Source organism: Platalea leucorodia, assembly GCF_965183815.1.
Source record: "Platalea leucorodia genome assembly, chromosome: 14".
Classification (NCBI taxonomy): domain Eukaryota; kingdom Metazoa; phylum Chordata; class Aves; order Pelecaniformes; family Threskiornithidae; genus Platalea; species Platalea leucorodia.
Window position 1 is genome coordinate 7,284,150 of NC_138836.1, and position 17,703 is coordinate 7,301,852.

The 17,703-nt window shown below is 49.2% G+C and overlaps 1 protein-coding gene across 1 annotated transcript in view; it reads right to left on the reverse strand.

Annotated features, from left to right (window-relative positions):
• Positions 1 to 486: 486 nt before the first annotated feature.
• MAP2K6 (mitogen-activated protein kinase kinase 6) overlaps positions 487 to 17,703 on the reverse strand; it is a 51,736-nt gene continuing 34,519 nt past the window's right edge. Inside the window, exons 8-12 of the mRNA XM_082326859.1 lie at positions 17,493 to 17,620; positions 16,720 to 16,797; positions 15,802 to 15,941; positions 12,810 to 12,855; positions 487 to 9,323 (exon numbers count right to left, since the gene is read on the reverse strand). Of these exons, the coding sequence (XP_082182985.1) occupies positions 9,246 to 9,323; positions 12,810 to 12,855; positions 15,802 to 15,941; positions 16,720 to 16,797; positions 17,493 to 17,620 (470 nt within the window). The 3' untranslated portion in view covers positions 487 to 9,245. The remainder of the gene's footprint in view (positions 9,324 to 12,809; positions 12,856 to 15,801; positions 15,942 to 16,719; positions 16,798 to 17,492; positions 17,621 to 17,703) is intronic.

Sequence of the window (17,703 nt, forward strand, 5' to 3'; positions counted from 1 at the left end):
AGGAAAACTCCAGGTACATTTGATACAGAAGAGACTGGCGTGAGACTTGGACAAACCAAGTTCATCACAAACCAGATTTTATTTTTCAGGTGGAAAATCATCATTTTCTCAGAATTCCAGTGCGCTTTTGGTTAACGATGTTGTGACATAGAGCCTTTTGCCAGTTAAACTGAACCCTGACGCTAGTCAATCCCCTCTTGAAGGAACAATTACAACCCAACTGGTGCTTTTCCTATTAAAAACAAAAGAGTGACTAGGTTTATTCAGAACTCTTCGAGATGTTTAAAGAAAAATTGAAAAATGAAATTTTTTAAAAAAGATTCCTTATCCCCATTCCTAATTCTAGAGAAAACCAGGGCACTAAAAGAAAATCTGAATTTCTATAAATATAATTTAAAATAATAATTAGCCATCTACTGCCATTCGCCATCCCAGCTGTTAGGATATAATACAGCGATTCCATATAGCTCAAGGGCAGGCTGGGAGATACTTGGATAGTACCAGAAATAATAAATAAGAACATGAGAAAGAATAATCAGCCTTCCACATGTACGGAAAAGCAGAGACTTTCACAGTTACAAAACAAATGATGTTACTGTAAAAAAAAATCTTAAAGTAAAATAAGGATTTGCATTACAGCAGGTTGGAAAGCCTTCTCTTTTCTAACGTGTTCAAAATACAGGTGCTTTCCCTGGGCCTTTTCAATACCAGCAGACCACTGGGAAGTGGTTGTTTTTCCATTGTGCTCTTATTTTTTTTCTTTTTTCTAGCTGAAAGTATGTAGAAATATCCTTGTTACAAATTTACCACCACCTCAAGAAAAAGCAGATTTCACACCTTAAGACAGAAACTCTAGAAGTTTCATATATTTTGATGCTAAACATGGATCTTTGCCAATAAAACTGTAATTCCTTAAATTGAAGATTTCAGACATTTTTAGACAGTTATTTTTTACTACGAGAGATGACAAGTTTTACTCCAACCCATTTCCAGTTTGCAAGACACTACATTTAGCAGCTTCCCCCCAACATATTGCTATTAAAAAATAAATGAAAATTCCAATTATTTTGTAGGTTGTGACTATTTCCAGCAGCCCCACTGGCACAGTGACGGCTGTCACCAAGCTTAAGCCGCTCGATTCACAATTATGGAGGAAACAAAACGGTGGCAGAGCTCCGGAAATTCACTTCATACATAGATTATATAGGAAATGTTTGGAGTCAAATCCTCATTTTGGCGATACTGTATTTTGAACTGGGCTTTTTTCTGCCTGTAGAGCCCCAGTCTGCCAGAAGCCCACCAAATGCCATGGTCCATGCTATTAGATATTTATGCAAGACTCATGACTAAATCTGGGCTAAACATGGACAAAGAGCTCTGCAGCTGCACCTGTATGTGTAAAAATTTGATCCTGACTTAACAGCTGTGACAGAGACTGTAATTTATCTTTAAACACACCTTTTTGGCTCTTACGAGGCACTTAATCTACATTTCTTCACTCTGGCTGTGTAAATCAAGGACACCTGGCCCTTCCTGACTTTTCACAGTATCCATCCTTACAAAAACCATGCAGCTGAGCTGAGAAATACCGAAGGCTTTCAGATATTGTTCCAGGATGCTCTGAGATGGTTGAATGATCTTCACCAGAGGGAAAAAACTGAGACGTGGCAGACCCTGATACCTCCATCGCACAGCCCCTGGGGAAACTGTATCTACCTATGTTTTTGGAGGCCGGGGGCATCCTTGCTGCCAGACTGCTCTTTCCAGCCATCAGATGTTGGCCAACTCTTAGTGTAGCACTAATCTCCATCCGCCTTCTGGCACAATTTGGTGTGTACCCTTGCGTGATGGGTCACGACGTTTTGGAAAGACCATGGTCTGATCTCTTATTTTCTCAAAAAGAATAATTATCTGGGGCAAAACCAAACTGAATTAGCATAAACCCTGAGCTGGCCTGAATTATTCCTGTAAGAGAAACCAAACAAACTTTCCTGATCGGTTCAGTAATACTTGGGTGTGTTTACTCTTTATTTAAAAACCTCACTATTCTGAGTTTCCTGGATTTAGCTAGGCCCAAAAGCGAAAGTAACATATCAAAATACCCTGAAATAAACTTCTAGGAAGGGTTTTCAGGTCTGGCTAAAACCACATAGCTTTGGAAATTGCCGAAAGACGTCTGATCTTTTGAGATTTCCATCTCTATTTCCAGAGCGCTTAAGACGCTTCCAAGCTTTTCCCAGCTTATCCTCATGGTACCTCACAGCCGCTGGACTTTTGCCCCATCGTTTAGAGAAAACCAAGAGCCTTTCGAGGAAGGAAACGCGGCCCGTCCTGCAGCCCGGCTGCCGGCAAGGGCGAGCTGCGTTGGAGCGAGGCTGCTGCAACTCCAGAGCTGCTCCCCTTCCAGAAAGGGATTTTTAATGCAATGGCAGCAAAGCACGAAACGAGAAGCTCTCGCTTCAGCTGGATACCTGCAGGGTAGCTAGCCCCTGGCTGCGGCTTCCCGTTAAGCAGGCACTGGATAACAGGCAGGCAGCTCCTTCTTCTCCCAAAGCGCTCTGCTGAGAGCTGGCTGGAGGCCCCTTTCCCTTGCCTTCACTCTGACCAACCGCCTAGAAAAAAGGCTGCTAGTAAAATCCCAGACAGTAAAATACAAAACATAAAGGTGACTGAGACGTAAGGTGTCGATGGAGGCGAAGAGCTTTCTAGCAACCCAGGAGTGTACTAAAGGAGGCCATGTAATAAACGTCATGCAGCCAAAATTGTTCCCAGTGGAACGGCACTGCCGGCTGCATAGGCCCCTGAAGAATTCATTTATCCCTGTGGCCTGTAAATTAGATATTTCCACCGTTAGGCTAGTTAGAGACCACCTTACAATGTTTACCCTCTTCTTTCTCAGCTACAGAGGCCTTTCCCATGCTTTCCCCATCGTTTAAGTCGGACCTCCGAATCTCACCGACGAGCTCGGCAGGGGAAGCAGCAATGCACAAGGCCACGCAGCAGGCAAAAAGCCTCAGCTTGCTTGCAGTTTTTCCTTGTGGGTTTCTTTCAGGTTTTAGATTTTATTTCTCTTGCTGGAAGTGGGGACGCAGGGGAAATCTGGGACTTGTGAGCAAACCCATTACCTACAAATCTGGGAGAATGTACATGGCAAGAGAAAGGGGAGACAGGCTGCTCTCACCAGGCTATGTACTCGATCGAGTCTGTGGCTGCCTCTTTTGCCCTCTCCTTCTGCTCCAGCCTTCCCCATCAACTCCAGACCTTCCTTGGCAGAGCGGACTGACACCAGCTGCCTGTCAGAGGACTTGTTTTGTCCCTATGCCATTAAAACCACCCTTGCAGTTTACTACACTCTCTTTAGAGTCCTCTTCATTTATACAGCACGTGAATCTTTGTGTCCAGACCACTGGCACCACCACCTCCTAGCTGTGTCTATACGCATCTGCAAACACATAAAAGATGAGATTCAACTGAGCTTTTTCTGGCCCTCTTTATTAACAAAATCAACTGCTTTTATGGTGTGGGGTTATGTGAAGGAGCAGCGTCCTTTCAACCTGCAACACATCTGCCTGCTGCACAGAAAGCATCTCTTCCAGCCACGGTCCGGGAGAGCGAATCTCCCTGCCAGAGCGCACGTCAAATTTCATATTATCCATCTGCTCCAGTAAAGGCTGAGCTGAAATATTAATTAGGAGATCTGATCCCTTCTCACCAGAAACAATCTGGATTTTATAGCTCAGCCAGAGGCCAGCGAAGCAGACAAAGCTCTGTGATACATCCTTTGCTGCTGGTTAACGGCTTTCAAGGAAACAACCAACTTGGGGGGAGGATACAGACTGTAAAACACGTGGACATCTGGTCTGTTTTGTCCACCCTGCATCTCCCCCATGCTCAACCCCCACCTCCTAAGTGCATGTTCAGAACAGAGAGAGACGACTCCTCTAACATAAACAGCTATAATATGGCAATAAAGATTAATGAGTAAAACTTGCCATTTTATGTATAATCCGTGGGGATTTACAATCATTAATCTTTATTAGTGTGTAATAACTGTTTAGACATTAAGGACAGATTCTCAGCTGGACAAAACTGGCCTTATTCCAGCCAAGCCAATGGAGCAATGCCAGTTTACACCCTCCATGACCCTAGCTCTAAATGAGACCCATCCCCATCTGTAGGAATCATATCACTAACAGTATTTCCCCAACAGCAGGGCAGACCAGTGAAGGCAATTATTTGTCTTTCTCTGTATCCCAAAAAGAGAGCTGCATGTGTCCAGGAAGCTCAACAATAGACATGTCAATAAACATGAGGAAATTCAATGAAAAAGCAACAGCAACAAAAGGAACCCCAAGGAGCAGGGAAGTGGATGATTTTTGAGGCAAGACTATAAGATCTGGTTTGGCAGGAGCGTAACTAAGAGGGATGTAGCAATCTTTGGCATGTGAAAGAGTGAAAGCACCAAGACAGGCTCCCAGAGTTCCTCTAAGAGGAACAAGATGGAAGAGAGAAAAAAAAAAGATCATCTTGGCTGGCTTTTCTGAGAGAGGAGTTTGGGGTTTGTTTTTAATAAAAAAGAGGTCTATTAAACAAGGGAGCTGGTGGGAACCTTGTCTGAACTACATCAGACCAGCCACTAAAGCAATGCTGCATTGACCGAGCAGGATTTCCTCTTCCAAAATGTCTAGGAAAGAAGGGAAATATGCAGGTACATACTTAGCTTTCAGCAAGCATGGAGAAATCCCAGCTCAGGCTGTGCATGCCGATCTCTCTGCCCACAGCACCAGGCACTGCTCCACTGCATGGGTGAAGAGCCTGGCAGCCCCTTCCCACCACGATAAGGTGCAGCCAGCACTGACCCAACAGGCACACAGCCACCTCCCCTGCACCTGCTGAAGAACTGGGAGCTCAACTGCGTAGCTTTTTTTAGAGCTTTTTCTGAGTAGTGACCCAATTGCCTCCTCCGTCACACAGGGGAGGCCAGCTGCCTCCAGAAATGGTGTTCCCACCTCTTTAACAAGTCAGAAATGCCTCCTTTCTCACCAGTAAACCTGACAAAAGTCAGGAAAAATGCAGAAATACAGTACATAGATATCTGTGTAAAGTTTTGTACACCTGGAAAAACTCCAGAAAAGATGGGCATTTCACCCACTGCAGCAGCACAAACCTGGCGTTTAAAAACAGTAACCAGCAAATGCCCTCCAACTCCTCTTTCAAGTTCAAGGGACCAGTGGGCTCCTGGGGACCCAGAAAACAGCTTTCCAGCCAGTGACACTTCAAGACCTCTAGCGATGGCAAGGCCTCCAGCATCCAGGAGGTTGCAGGAACATCAGGAGCTGTATGGTGGAGGAAAAAAGAGGATGAACATCATGCCCTGGTGGTCCCCCGCTGCCTGCCACAGGGATGGGCTGTGCATCTTTCATGCAGCTCGATAACCACTGCCTGTGGCAGAGTGGAGAGGCCCTCCCTGCCTTGCAAATGGCTAACTGTGCTGGAATTCATTCAGGCAGCTGGTCCAGGTCACAGCTCAGTGCTGAGCTCCGAGCAGCTTTTCTCTCTTCTCCACTCCCTGGTGTGGTTTTGGTTTGTTTCAGGTCTATGGCACAAGACCTGCTACTTCTGCAGTTTAAAAATCCCAGTTCAAGACAATCTAACACGCTTCCCACAGTCCTGTGCAGTCTTAAAACAAAAGAGCTTTTTGAAGAACATCTTTAAGCCTTAACACCTTGGCTGTGCAGGGGGCATGGTTGTTGGGAAAGGCTTAATGTCCCAGAAACTATGCCTGTCCTAGGCAACCCTGTGCTCACGTTATAGCCAAAGTTCTGAGCGCTGACCAAAGGCTTTTCATCTTCACAGAGGTTACAATCAAATGAAAGAGAAAAGAGTCTGATTTTCATCTTGTAGCCCAGCGTGTTTTAAGAGCTTTTAAGCACACAAGAGTCCTTGGCTCTCCTCCCTGCACCGAGGCCACCAGCTCAGGCTTCTCTCTAAGAAAATCCTGGGTCAGGCCAAGCTTTGTGTCCACACGTGCCACAAGGGATGCAGAGACAGACAGACAGCCTCTGCAGTTCTCTCCTGCCATAACTACCTTCCGCAGCGGTGATCACTCGGATCACTGTTCTCAATCACACTGGTCATACGGATTCACACTTACTCTCGGCTGACGCAAATGACTTTTAAAGGAACAAAGTCATGGGGAATCAGGAGGGAAGTGATTTGTTGCGTGCCCTATTGTAATGTCATTAAAACAAAGGGATTAGACGGCCCAAGCACTGCAAGAGCAAAAAGCATAAAAGAAAGCACTCAGCTTGTAGTGTCAAGGCATGTAGGAAACATTTCAGAGGGTTACTAGCTGCAGACAACACTGACATTAATTTTCTATTGGAAAACGCTGGTGACATTAATATCTGCTATTAATACTGAACTTTGACAGTATCTCATAAATTCAACCTGTCAATTACAATGGCACTGAAATAAAGGTGCTCTGAGGTCAAGGAGATGTGGTGTCCAAATGAGACTTATATTCCAGGAGAAAAGCGGCAAAAACAATCTTTAACAAAAGCATCAGATCCATATGTAGGAAAACCAAAGGGTGGTTTTAAATGTCATGTTTTTCAAAGCGAGAATTGATGCTGGAACCAACTCTATAAACTGGCTGGCTGGACTTTTAGCTGCAGCTGAGGACAATCAATCAAAACAGCTCTGCGACTCTGAGAAAGTGAGAGAGAGAAAACACACACACACCATGGAATATGAGAGGGCAGATTATGAGCCATGCGAGGCCTCTTAAAATTACACTGTGAAGTAAAACATCCTTGTGTTTCATCCGCAACAAAATGTAACCTGAAAGGTTCCCCTCGACACAAAGCGGAATATAGAGCTTATCGTTACCGAGGGCCGGGCAGGCTTGTGAAACATGGCTGAGGAAGGGGAACCTCTTCCCCAAAGTCTGCACGACCCATGAGCTCTTCGCAGCAAGGAAACCCCCACACTTCAACTCCTGTGAGCCCTCCTCAAGCCGCCCTGCTCTGCAGCTGAGGGGCACAAGGATCAATGAATCCCCGTGAGCAATGCTCCCCCACCTCCTTCGATGCTGGCCCCAGGGCAGAGTTGCACTATTTTAGGGTTCACAGCCACCTCTGCGGGCACTGCCAGCCACGGCCGTGGCGGTGGCAGCCCAGGCACTGGCGGTGTCTATGTGCACCTCTTCAAAGTGGTCAGCACGTCCCTAGCGCAAGAGGTACCACCGTTCAGGAATCGCTGCTCTAAATACTGCCCTCCCCATCAGCCCTTCCAAGGGATCACTTCCCAAACAGATGCTCAGGCTAGTCGAGAAGCCCAATCTGCACCAACAGACTGGAGCCACTCAACTGGCAGAGAAAGGGCTGGATCCCAGGCTGAATTACATCCTGCACAACTTAAATATTGCAGAGCAAGGCATGCTTCTAGTTGGGATTTGACTCTGAGAGTCTGCGCTGAAGCGATGGATGGGGAAGGGAAGCATGTGGAAGGGTGCAAGGCACGCGTGCACGCTCCGGCGCAGCCGCACACACAGGCACTCTCCTTTGCAGGGCTGGGGGAAGGAGCCACGGGCAAAGGCAAAGGACCTCATAGCCGAGTGAGGCAGCTATGCAGGTTTGGCTCAGTCAAACCAGCGTCAATCTGGAGCCAGTGGCCTTGCTCCAGACTCACAGCAACACCTTGCAGTGCACGGTCCCCCCCCTTTGTCTAGACCATAACCATGCTACCTAAAAGCAGTGTGATCTACTGTCTTCCTCTCCCACCCCGACAGTCCCCGCGCTCCTGCCCTTGGCTAGCAGCTTTTCTCTGAGGACCTGGCCAACAGCAGCGAGCTCCTGGTACGGGTGGGCTGTGGTTTCCCTGCGTGGTTTCCCAGGCTGCAGCTCTTGTAGGGGACACCTGCAGCCCGTGCTGGAGCCCAGCACTCCTGGCTGCCTTCAGCATCCCGACCAGAGCTGGATACGGCCCAAACCGCATGCCGGCACAGGCTCCAGGGGAGCTCGCTAGCACTCCCAAAGTCTGTGGGCAAACACAGAGGGATTGCTGCCGATGCAGTGCCGAGAGCCCTGGAAACTCACACTGAGATATCCCATTTTTCACAGATGTTGTGCTGTGCAGACTGTTATCCTTTCCCATGTGGAAAAGGAAAGAGGAACTCCCTTTTAGGCCCAAAGCAGCTCATCCCCAGCCCAAGGGAGCCCCAGACGCTGCAACGCTGCTGGGCTCGTGGGCAGGTGGGGACTGACCACTGCAGCCTCCTCCTGATCTTTGTGCAACTTATCTGGCAATCTATTTCCCTCTGGGGCTTTTGTCCCAGACACTATCCCAGCAATGTCTTCCCACTCCAGACCTCATTACCCATGTGATATAGCAGAGTAAGTCGGTGGGACGTAGGGCAGGGGCTTTCCCTGGGCAGGAGGCTGGCAGTGCACTGCAGGCAGCAGGCTGGCCAGGATGTGCCAGCCGGACTCGGAGCGCAGTGTCCGGAGAAGAGGTGACCTTGCGGGATGCTGAGGTCTCCCTCCCTTACAGTGATGCTGCCTCGCACCCTGCCTGCGAAAGCAGCTCGAGTAGCTGAGCTGAGATCCTTGTTTATAAATTCTTTTTACGATGCACATTAAATATTTTCCACAACACAGACACTTCTTCTCTTCTTTCTCTTTTCCTTTAACACCTTTTCCCCAGCAAAGCCCTACAACTATTGCTTGCTGTGGCCTCATTTAGCATCATCATCGTCGCCACGCATTCATTCTCATATAAAACAGAAATCTATTCCATCAAGCACTTAACATAAATATTAAAATAATGGAAGGGACAAAATATAAATCTACATACAACTTCATGACTACCATAGCACCTATTACCATGACAAAGCAAATTCTGGTTCAGGGGGAAGGGAAGGGGGATGAGGAGAAGGTTAGGAAGAGGGACTTTGACTGTCATTAAATATGTAAATCACTCTTTTAAATTTTTTTTGTTTTGTTTTTGTTTTAAGGTTACCAACCTTATTAAAATTCATTTCACTAACCAGCTCGTTCTATGTCACTATGGATACCAAAGAACCCTTTTAAAAACTTCGGCGAGGCGGGGGTTTCTCAGAATAAAAACAAAACAAAACAAAACACAGCGACTTTCTGTTGGTGCTTTCATGACAAGTCCTGCCACGCGCCCCTCCCCTGCACCCACCAGTCCACAGAAGGGCAATTCATTTACAAGTCCAGTTCTCAGTCTCCCAGGATGAGTTTGACAAAAGAGGCGACGTCTGTCTCTTTGGATTCGTGCAGGGTGAAGAAAGGATGTTGCTGGGAAAGAAAAGAGAAAAAAAATAGAAAAGTTTATTATTCACAACGCTGAGGACCAAACCTAAAATCTTTTCAGACAATCTTCTAGACAGTGAAAAAGATTTTGTTGCTAGCATCATAATGTTGGGCTTTCCATGTTTTGCAGCTGAGGCAAGTCGGGGAGCCCAAGGGGCCACTTCATGAAGGCTATAGATTTGTCCTGCCCTCTCGGATCCCCTCTAAACCCTGCCTTGACTGGGACGGCTGAGCTGGGCGGCTCTCGAAGCAAGGGAAAGTATTAAAAAACACTGCCTCCATCTCTAGCACGTCATGCCCTTTGGCACACGCTGGCTCGCAGCTCTGCGGTGCCCGGGGAGGAGACGTGCTCCTCCTGAGATGGTGGTTACCCACCCCACCGCGCGCCAGCTCCAATGGGAGCAAGGAAAACCTTGCAGGAAGGCTGACTGCAGTGGGTTTTCCCTCAGCTTCCTGCTTTATCTGTGTATTTACCCTCTGGTGACTTTTGAGTCTCATTTCTTCCCTGCAATTGCTCATACTCGCAGCAGGAGATGGCTACTTTGCCCCTAACCACCGCAAAGAGGAAAGCCATCCCGGCTGGAAAGCCATCCGCAGCTGTATGTTTAACTACTTAATCGTGACCAACATGGGAGGACATCCTGCCAGAAAATCTTGCCTACATTTCAGCACAAACGGAAAAATATGTGTAAGGAGAGAAAAACACAACCAAATGCCCCCTGACAGCAACAGCAAAGCCCCTCTCGACTAGCACCAGCGATTCAGTTTGCTACCGGGGGCTGCAACACATCAGCTGAAATCAGCCAACTTCCACCTGAAATCACCAAACACTGTTTGAAACCCACTGTCCTGGCAGTTAATTGTATTTATTTGTATGGAGGGTGTCAGAGAGAACCAAAAGGCAGCTGGGGCCCTGCGGGGCTCACAGGTGACCTCCACTCTGTGCAAAATGCTGTTGTGCTTCCCACACGCAGGCTGGGGGAGCTCGGTTTGATTCCTGACCCTCTTGTTTCAAGCCAGATTTTTAAAGACAATTTGGGGTTTCCAGGGTTTTTCAAAACTGCCCCTCATCTCAGCCCCTGAGCATTGGCTATTTGAGTGGTCATTTATGGCAGTGGCCAAGTGGAGGGAGAAGAAGACCAAAGAAAAGAGACTTTCCAAGGTGGTCTTGAGTGGAAAGTTATCCAGTGAATAAAAAGAGGCAGCTCTGAGCAGCCGGGAAGTGACCCAAAGACAAACCAGCAAGGAAGAGGAAGCACAATTATGTGGGAAACAGAGCTGCAATGGGTTGAGGCAAGGATCCAGACATAATTTAAGGTCTCCCTGGGTCAGACAGTCACGGGAATCGAAGCGTCCTGAATAACTCTTGGAGAGATGGCCCAAATGGCCTGCTGTGTTATTATCCCAGTGTGATGCTGCTGCTTTCACATCCCAGCTAAGTCGCACCCAAAGCAGAGCTACCACAGCCTAGAAGCACCCGCAAGCATGACACGGGTGGCAGCGGTGGCCTCCAGCCCCGTCTCTCAGTGAACCCAACCCCTTTGCAACAACTGAGCCTGGTTATAGCACAAAACACCTTGTGCCAGGTGGGATGTGCTCCATGCAACGTGCAGACCACCGGGGAGGAGTCCTGCAGTAGTTTCATGCTCCACTTCACCTGGGGAAGTGGGTTTTAAAATGAAATTAAGCATCCGTATCAGTTTTCCTGATGCTCAAGATAGCACAGAGTCATATTTTCCATGAGAAACCTCAATTCCACAGGAAAGCAAGGGAGAAGTCTTGGTCTAAATGACAAGTCCAATCCAGTACCGCAACTTAATGCCGTAAGAGAGAGAGGAGGGAGGGAAAAAACCCAACAAAACAGCAACCCTCAACCACAGGACCTCACAACATTCATGTCAGCCATAAAATACCACAGCATTGAGATACTCTGGAGAGGTGATCCAAGAACCTAATTCAATAGAAATGCGCTCGCTTGCCAATGGGTATTAATGCTGCAATAGACGGAGCTGCTCCGGTGAACCTTTTTGATAAAAGGCCATTTGGCAAACTTCAGAAATTTGCTTAAAATATATATGTATTTATTCAATAATAATAAAAAAAAAAAATAAAAGGAAAAAAAGAGCCATAAACCTCGGGCCTCCCTTTGTCTGAAACCAGTATTTGGGCAAAGTGTGTGTAAATCAGATCTATATATAGTCTAATTGCATTACAGAGCCCAGCAAGAAATGCTACAGGAATTATTCATTGCTTACAACTCACGTTCAAAAGGTACATGGATTTCCAGCATGCCTTGCAGCTAGAGAGCACCTTAAACCCTGGCACCTTCACACCACAGAGGTCCCAATGCCTCCGAGCAGTGTGAGGTAGCGATGAGGCAGCCCCCCTGGATGGCACAACGCACGTCCGACAAGTTATGGGGCAGGAGGCACCAATGCCTGAGGAAATTCTGCAGCAGTTTCCACCCTTAACGCAGAAGATCTTGCCAGTGGCACCGGACAGGGGTGGGCATGTAGGGACAGGCAAGCATTTGGGTCAGGATCTTCAGAAATAACAGTTAGGCACCTTCCTAACTTTAGCAAGCTGTGAATCAGGTGAGAGTAAAAAGGGACTAGATGCTTACAGGAGTGAAACACTGACTTCCTAAGCTCTGCTGCTTTTTGCCAGCTATTAGGAGCACTGGATCAATACCAGAAAGTCAGGAGAGAGAGAGGCCATGAAACTGTGGAGCCCCAGCAGAAAAATCTCACCACAGACCCTGTTCTTGCCAGCTCCAGCCCAGAGCTCTGGCTGAGTATACACCAGTGTCTGCACTGCTGGGAGTTCATCAGCAGTTAAGTGCATCCGACCTCAAAGCCCTGCACTGCCTTGCGTTTCCCCAGTCGTAAGCGTTTATCAGCATTTTCTTCCTTAGTTATTCCTCTGTCCTAGACACGCTCACAGCAAACAGTCTCTAAGCAGCAGATGAAATTCAATAACCGGAATTATTAGTCACAGACTCGTCTCTGTCCCTAACATCCAGGAATTGCTCTGTCCAAAAAGTCTCCTCTCCAAAGCACCATGACAGTAAAGCCTAGCAGGCCACTCAGCTCCTGCAGCCCATGTGGACCATCCGTGGTGCATCCATTTCACTTATGTGTTTGAAGCCATCACACAAAACCAAGAAGAAGATTTTAACCTCACTAACTGACTCTTCACAGCCTCATTCTTGTCCCTTAGCAAATCTGTTAACTGCTTTTACATATTTTTCTCCCTTCATCTGACTGGAACAGCACCTGAACAACATTTCAAAGAGCATCTCTGATTTGCAGTCACCCTCCCAAGACCCTGAAGTGCCACAATTCTCACATCTGTTATGAAAATAGAGATGCTAAGTATCCCAAGTCACCCGTCACTGTTGGAAACCCTGTCCTCAGCATCTCACTGTAATCCATCTCAGCTCTGAACATTGCTTAATGCAGGCACACTCACCATAAGCTCTGGGTATGTCGGCCGTTCTTTGGAATTCTTCTTCAAGCTTCAATGAAAAAAAAAGAAGAAAATTTTAAAAGTTACATTCTGTATGCAATTTAAGCAAGGCCATAAAATTATACCATGACAAAAGCAAGGTTTCAAGTCCCTATAGAGTAAGTTGAACTACTCATCCGTATGTTAAGCAAACAGCTTAAGGCCTTGAGGACACCTACAGCCTACACAGCCCGCACATGGGCCCCGTATGGTACACAGTGCCGGGTACACACAAGTGCGGTGAGCTCGATCAAGGTCAAACACGAGATCCGGAGACACCATATATACCAGTCAAGACATTGCCTGTTGCTGGGCGCCAGGTACAATTGTTTTTTTGGGTACTATCCAGTAGGCCAGCAACTAAGGGAATGGATACAGCCTCCAACCTCTGACTGGGAGCAGTGACCGAGTGGCTCTGAAGCACGTGTACAACTATTTGTTTATCACTGTGCTGTTATCAGCAGGGACGGTTACATGGGACATCCTTTTTTTCTCCTCTCTTACAACAGATGGCTCTGGAGGGTTGTATCTGGAAGTTATTTTGGTTTCCCTCCAGCAGAAAATAGCTTTTAAAAGACAGGACGTAATCTCTACTCACTTCCTGACAGTGTATTTAGGGGAAAGACACTTGGAGCAACTTGAAAAGATCTTCACACACGTACACGTCGGTGGTGGGGAAAAGGTGTCACACTGAGCAAAACAAAAGTGAGAACCTCGGCGATGATAAGTCGCTCCTCTGCTGGGATTTGCCGGAGCCCAGAGGAAGCGGAGGACACACACTGAATAGATATTTCCTGCTTGCTGTGTGTAGCGGGCTCATGTTCAGTGTCATGTTGTGAATGAACAGAGGAACCTAGTAACGATACGTGCCAATATTGCTGAACTGAAGGTACGGGATGTGTCACATCCTCTGAGCTCAAAAGCAGCCCAAGCTGAGATGCTAAGGTGAATGTGAAGGTTAGGTGTGCCCAGAAGCAGGATTTGGGTATAATCCTCCTAATTTAGACTCTCTACAAAACAAAAACCTTGTTCCCAGGTTACTAATACCAGGAAATCTGGTGAAAAGTTACTGAAATCAATGTAAATCTTCAGGAAGGAAGAGCCATATTTGGATCTGATCCTGAATCAGACATCCCCGGAACTTCCCCGCAGTGCCTACAGGTAATCAGACTTTCGCTGCTCCAGGCAGCAGATGGTGCGACTCACTCTGCCACCTCTTGAATTTGAGATAGGCCTAAGCCAAGCCAGTCTCCATACACTGAGTTGATGTGACCTGGTTCAGTGTCAGAAGAAATTCTCAGACTCCAACAACACAAAACTAGTGCAATCTGCAGCCAAAGCGCACTGTTCGGAGTCCATGCCACTCCACTGGCGTTGAGGGATCTTCAGTGATCCTGGAGGACAGGATTTGCGAACAGAGGAACCACCACGTGCTCCCCAAAGCATGAGCTTTCAAGACACGAGTGCTGCTCAGTGAGGTCATTCTTCTCCCTGCAACCATTGTGAACGGCTGTGGATAGCTCACTCTTAAATAAGCCCGCAGCTATAGCTGCAAGACACTGTGCTTGCAAAAGCAAAATATTCAGTGGGGAACAACAGCCTGCCTGGCACAAACAGGCAACTTTGCAATAACAAGTAGTGAGCCAGCAGCATGGGAGAAAGGCAGCTGGTCCAAAATCTCAGCGTGGGCCTTGCAAAAACGGTGGGCATTCTGTGAGAGGGTTTTTCCAAGCCAGCTCCCACCTCTGATAGACACAGAGCAGTGTGGGCACGGGTAGGTATTCCCCAGCGCGGGTCGGTAGAGAGGCGTGCAGCTGAATCACGGGAACCTCGAAAAAATGTTTGAACAAGACTCTGAAGAATCTGAGTGTCGGTACTTAAAGTCCCCGGGCAGGAGTGGCTGATAATCCCCTTCCTGGGTCACGGCAGAGCCGGCTGGGCTCAGGCCCTGATGCTGGCAGCCTGGGAACAGTCTCACATTTCTGTATTTGTCGATCTGCCGTCCTTTCTTGGCTACCACGCAAACCCACCATCCACCTGCCAACTTGGCAAGCCGCGGATGGCACTGCAGCGCCTGGAAAATAAAAACGCCTCCCAGGCGGTTTCCAGGGAAGCTGGAGGGAGAAGCAGTCAGGAGCCGCGGGGCCGCCGCCAGCTCTCTTTGAACCATACGATGAGGGCAGCTGTGAGTCTCCTCGGGTGCTGGGAGAGCCTGTGCTTTTATGCAGCTCTCGCAACCTCCAGACAGCACACATCTGCTCCAACCCTTTTCCTACACCACAGCCAAACTCTCCTGCTGCTTCCAGCCCCGAGTCCCATGGAAAGCAGCACAGCAGCCGGAGGGCCCCGGCAGCGGGACGGCCGGCGACGGGGGCCGCGACGGGGCAAACCCTGCCCCGCCCCTGCCCTCAGAGCTGTGTCCCCCGGGAGCGGGAGCGGGAGGACGCAGCCATTCTGCGCCCTGCTCCCCTTCCCCGCCCCGCGCCAGCCCCGGGGACGTGAGGGTCCCGGCGGCCCTGCCTGCCTGCCCCTGCCCCTGCTGCCGGGCCACAGACACCCTGTGCTGTTGATGTGGGGGCAATCGGATTGAGAAAGTCGCCTAAATTCCTTCCTCCTGCGTGTCCCCCCAAAGTGACCAGCCTGTTCCTCGCCACCTCAAGCAGGGAAGACCCCCACAACCGCCATCACCGGTGCTCTGGCAAAGGCTGCGCGTTGCTTGCACAGCACCAGGCCCCAGCCCGGCCCTTACGGCTCAGTGAAGGCATGAAGGCCCGTCCCTTCTCCCGGGGGGATGTTTTATACAAAAATTTGGGTTGTACTCCAGAGAGATGCCTGTGGGGACAGGGACGCAGGAGGCCGCCGGTGCCTGCCCTCCTCAGCCTCCCCACAGCATGATGGAGGCTAGCAGGGCCAGGGTGAGCGGGACCAGGGCGAGCGGGGCCAAGGGGTATTTTACCATTGCGAGGTAAAATCGACGAACTCCGCCGAGAACTTCTCTGCCGGGAGCTGCGGCGATGGCTCCTCCACCACCTGCTTGAGCTGCTGGAAGGGCGTCCCCCAGGAGTCGTAGGGAAAGCGCAGGATGGCCAGCTCGATCTGGGGAGACAGAGCCCACGCCTCAGGCATCAGGGGTGGATGCCCCATGGCTCGTCCCCCTGCCTCACGGATTTCGGATTCCTGTGTGCCCACCCACGGGTGTGCTTTTTTAGGCCCTGCACAAATACATGGCTTTTCCTCACCCCACCTGGCCACAAGGTCTTGCTTAACCTCGCTCAGCAAAAGGCCTGAGGAGACCCTGAGCAGTCTCCATATTCAGTCCTCCGTTACCCTCGTGTTAGACGTCGCCTGGGAAAGGTTAGAAGTTAAAAAACAACCCCATGTTGCAAAGGGTAACTGCGCTATAAAATGACTCCGCAAGCAGATGGATTCCCCCTAAACGCTGCGTGGGAGACGCTACCCATCCCTCCTTTTCTGAGGGGGACTTTGCTAATTGCTAAGTGCTGGGAGTATTTTTTTGTGCTTGAAATCCAACCTGCTCCAAGGCGACAGACGTGCGGCGCTGGACGCCCTCGCCTTAGCCCATGCTGCCATCTCCCGGCAGCCTGCGGCCACCACAGCGGGGTCGTCCCCACCACGGTGGCACCCCACCGAGGCGTCTGAAGACAGCAAGGAGTTGACAAAGCAGCTCCATCCTCCTTCCCTTCAACCCTGTGGCATGCTCCCTGATACCCCCAGAGCTGTATTCCCATTCCCACCCCACCACCTTCCCAGGGAACCAGTGCCACCAGGGTCAGAGGGGCTATGGGGACAAAAATGAATCCACAAGCAACACTTAACCCTCCTGGCATCGCTGCGAGCCCCCAGGTCACCCTACCATTGTGATCCCCAGGCTCCAGATATCAGATTTGACGCTGTACCCCTTCTGGTTCAGCTCCGGGTTAATTCTTTCAGGCTGTGAACAGAGACAAAGGTGGTTGAGGAAAAGGGATGGCCCCAGTGCGATGCCCGTACCCAGGGCTCACCAACCTCAGACAGGCCAGGACCACTTAGCCCATGCCACCAGCTTGCTCCCTTGGTTGCCATGGGGCCAGATCTGGTCCCACATCCTTGCCAGTAAGGGCAGGCAGTGAAATGGGTCACCAGAAGCAGATGGTACCAATTGGGGTGGTGGAGCTGACCCGGCATATCTGGCACGTAGCGGGTGACAAGCCTCAATTCTCCAGCACCATTTTCACCCTGTGCAAGTGCTCCACAGAGAGTGAATCCTGAACAGCAGCTCCCGGGAGGAGTCCGAGGGACCCAGCCCCTGGGGACTGTTTTTTCTCCCAGACAGAAAGTACTATTGTCTCCACAGGGCAAATGGCAAAAATGCAACACGGAGTAACTACAGAGCCTTCCTCAAGGTCACGGGGAGGTGATAAGGCAGCAGAAAGCTGTTCCCAGGAGATCTGATCTGACCCATGAGATCTGTCTCCCCTCTCTGCCTCTTTACAAGTAACTTCAGGGATATATCTTCCAAAACGAGTCCCCAGGACACATGCCGGAGGCTGATCCTTCCCCCTTTAGGATGACCCGATGCCCAGGCTCATGTTCCTCTGGCTCTCCCATGGCACCTTTCACATGCAGCTTCTCCGCGGCTCAACTTACAGCCATGTAGGGTTTGCATCCTGCATCCATGGTTTTAGCAACCGAGTCAACGAGGTAACCGCTAATTCCAAAATCGCACATTTTCACCTGCCCCTGCGTATTGATCAACACGTTAGAGGGCTTTACATCTGCAAGAAGGAACACATACCACAGTCACTGTCACGCATGGGTGGCTGTGCCAAGCCAAAAAAAGCCAAAGAGCTTCCTATCA